Below are 3,020 nucleotides of genomic sequence, written 5' to 3'. Positions count from 1 at the left end.
TTAAAGATTGGAACAGGCTGCCCAGGGAAGTGGTTGAGTCACCATCCCTGGAGGTGTTTAAAAGACGTGTAGATGAGGTGCTTAGGGATATGGTTTAGTGGGCATGGGGGTGCTGGGTTGACGGTTGGACTCGATGATCTTAGAGGTCTTTTCCAACCTTTATGATTCTATACACACATTTTGCTCATATAGGCTGGCAGGGGGTTACTCCTGCTTTTAGCCCCAGAAACTTCATACAAGCAAAGGAAATGCAGATGCCTAGCTAAGAAGCTATACAATACTACCTGCTAACTGGCTTGTCTCTGACCTTCGTGGGCAGCCACAGATTTCTAGCTGCAAGATGCTGGCTATCTTCTCCCACAACAAAGCTCTACTAAAAAGTTCACCCAAAAGCAAGATGCAACAACCCTCACAAAAGAACTGACTCACCATCCATTTGGTCACCTATCTGACATTATGCTCTTATATTCAGAGGTGTTTTTACAAGTTTATGTGGCAGCAGAGTGTATCAATAAAACAGACAGCATACACAATCCACGCACACACATTCCCCCAAGCACTTACCTTTGCTGAAACGGAAGAGATTTACAAAAGAGCTGTAGGCTGATTTAAAAGGAGGCTCATCCTGGTCAGGAGTCAGGGGTTTGAAGTGAGTGAGATGAGACGGACTACTAGGAGAATGAGGTAGATCACTGGTAGATTCCAGTGTTGGAGACCGTTTGTCATCTGCAGCCATTTCACGTGCCCTGGAAAGAGTTCAGCAACATGCATTGTACACATGATGGTGAAACAGAACATCTTCAGTCAACTGAAGAGGAGGTGTCTCATCAGATGCTAGAGGGGGAACATTCACCCCACCTACCACAGACATCTGCTATTAGCACAGGTCAAGAGTGCCAGAGTTAGGAGCCCATGTCCTCTGCCTGGTCACTAGCAAGAGATCAGCATCTCTGCAGAGAGCAATTCAGAGCTCCTAGTTAAACATCCAGACCAATCCAAGTAAGTAAACAGCCACTATGCTGCCTAACGACACGCTCCAGTTTCGGTTTTATGAGAACTTGAAGCTTTCAAATGGAGACTCTGCATGCATATCACAAAAAAGTTTGACAGCTCTTCTCTTGAGCTGAAGTTAAATGCTGTGACTTCTGCAGTCCTTGCAACAAGAAAATTGAAGACAGGCATGCCTGAGCAAGCACAAGACATACTCGTTGTTTGGCCAGGTTAACTTCAGAATGAGAAATAGAATGAACTGCAAAAAAAAAAGCAGGACTGAAAGATTAAGTTTGGTGACACACTGTTTCCTTCCCCTCCACACTACAATACAGGGCGTTGTGCAAGTTACCAGGGAAGCAACCCAAACTGTGGTTCATTTGTTGTCACATCTAACACCTCCAAACTTCCTTGTTTTCAAGAGTAGCTGCATTAAGGAAAAACAAACAAACAACAAACAAACCACATTCTCTGTTAGGGGAAGCCATACTTGTTAAGCCTACTTGCTGTGTACCAAAGCCTTCATACAGCCAAAACTCATACTTTCCCATAGCCCGTATTCTTTATCCTCAATACACACCTGGTTTCTTCCACTCCTCCTCACTAAGCCTGCACTTCTAGCCTGCTAGGCTAAGGTGCTTACTACCTTCATCTTTGTTTAAGTAAGACTTAGTGAAACGTTTGACAGAGCAGGAATATGGGGAGCTGATGGAACCTACGAGTGACATCTGACTTTGATCCGTGTCAAGGATCAAAACCCTGTATGAGCCTACTTCCTGCTTAGCAGCTGATACATGCTCCTTCATGAAATGCCAGTTTTCACAACTGCTCCCTAGAATCTACAAGCATATTTTGCTGACTAGAACATTTTCTTCCAAGTTCTAAGCCACACTAAAAATCTATGCAGTCCAGAGAAAAATCTACATGGTTGACAAGTCATGCTGAAGTGCTAACAAACTGCATGCAGCTCATGTGGCAAGGTTTTACCACTCCTACAATGACTGCACAAAAGATGGTATCCGCAAGTCAATCATAAGACTTCTCAGTGGACTTTTGCTTGTTGCTCTGTATAGTAAGCATCTTTAGTTCAGAGTTTCTCCTGATATTCACATAACCTTAAGAAAGAAAGAAAGCAGAGAGACATCATTCACAAAGTTTCAAGAGAAACTTTGGTCAGGTTCTTTATGTAAGGTTGAGTCTTAGTCTGGAATGCTTCCACATCCCTCTCCACTGTAAGTCACAGTATTTTTTGCTGTTGTGCATTTCAGCAATATTATTCAAAAAACAGATGATTTGAACATGCCTAAACACCAGAGTTCATGGAAAATGCCTTCAAGAGCATATCTTCAGGTAAATTTGGAATTGTTTCTTCAATACTTAAGGCAACGGATAACTTCCTTTTTAAATGTTGAATGTGCAACAGGGCTGTGCTCCCACACACACTACCACATTAAAAATGCCGTTATGGAGTCATTTCAGATGTTTTATAGGAAACTATGTTCATCTCTCAGCAACTGGCTATAGCCTAGCAAGACAAAAAAACAAGGAAGTCTCTGAACTTGCATACATCATACATGTGATTCTGGAAAAATAAACTTTAGCTTTAAGGGAAAAAAAACACACAGTAATTGCTTCTGTGACGGCAGTACTAGCCTAATTAAAACAGATTGAAGAACACCGTACTTGGCATTAGCTCCAGAAACACCTGGATTTTCTGTGCTGCACAACACATTAGCTATGGAGTATATCAATCTTTCTTAAAGTGCTTTAGTTCTCCCACTAAAAGGAAAACACTCCCTCCCCCAAGAAACAGGCAAATAGTCACTTACTTGTGACTATGGGAAAGCAAGGCGCACACATCAGTCAAAAGGTACAAAATCAGACTACATCTTCCTGAGGATCCTTACCAAACAGCCACGGGGGATATAGCTAAAGCCAGTTTAGGCTGCAAAGTCTTCAGCAATCACCAACTCATCGCCGATAAAACACAGAGTGCAAGTATGGGTGTGAACCTCCATACACCTTCAGCA

At 42.5% G+C, this 3,020-nt stretch overlaps 1 protein-coding gene across 1 annotated transcript in view; it reads right to left on the bottom strand.

Moving 5' to 3' along the window:
• PIKFYVE (phosphoinositide kinase, FYVE finger containing) overlaps window positions 1-736 on the bottom strand; it is a 65,569-nt gene extending 64,833 nt beyond the window's left edge. The window contains exon 1 of the mRNA XM_009332227.1: window positions 565-736. Within this exon, the coding sequence (XP_009330502.1) occupies window positions 565-736 (172 nt within the window). The remainder of the gene's footprint in view (window positions 1-564) is intronic.
• Window positions 737-3,020: the final 2,284 nt, after the last annotated feature.

Source organism: Pygoscelis adeliae, unplaced genomic scaffold, assembly GCF_000699105.1.
Source record: "Pygoscelis adeliae isolate BGI_AS28 unplaced genomic scaffold, ASM69910v1 Scaffold160, whole genome shotgun sequence".
In the NCBI taxonomy this organism is placed as follows: Eukaryota; Metazoa; Chordata; class Aves; order Sphenisciformes; family Spheniscidae; genus Pygoscelis; species Pygoscelis adeliae.
Note: the sequence above shows the minus strand (reverse complement) of the source record. Positions and strands in the feature narration are given on the sequence as shown.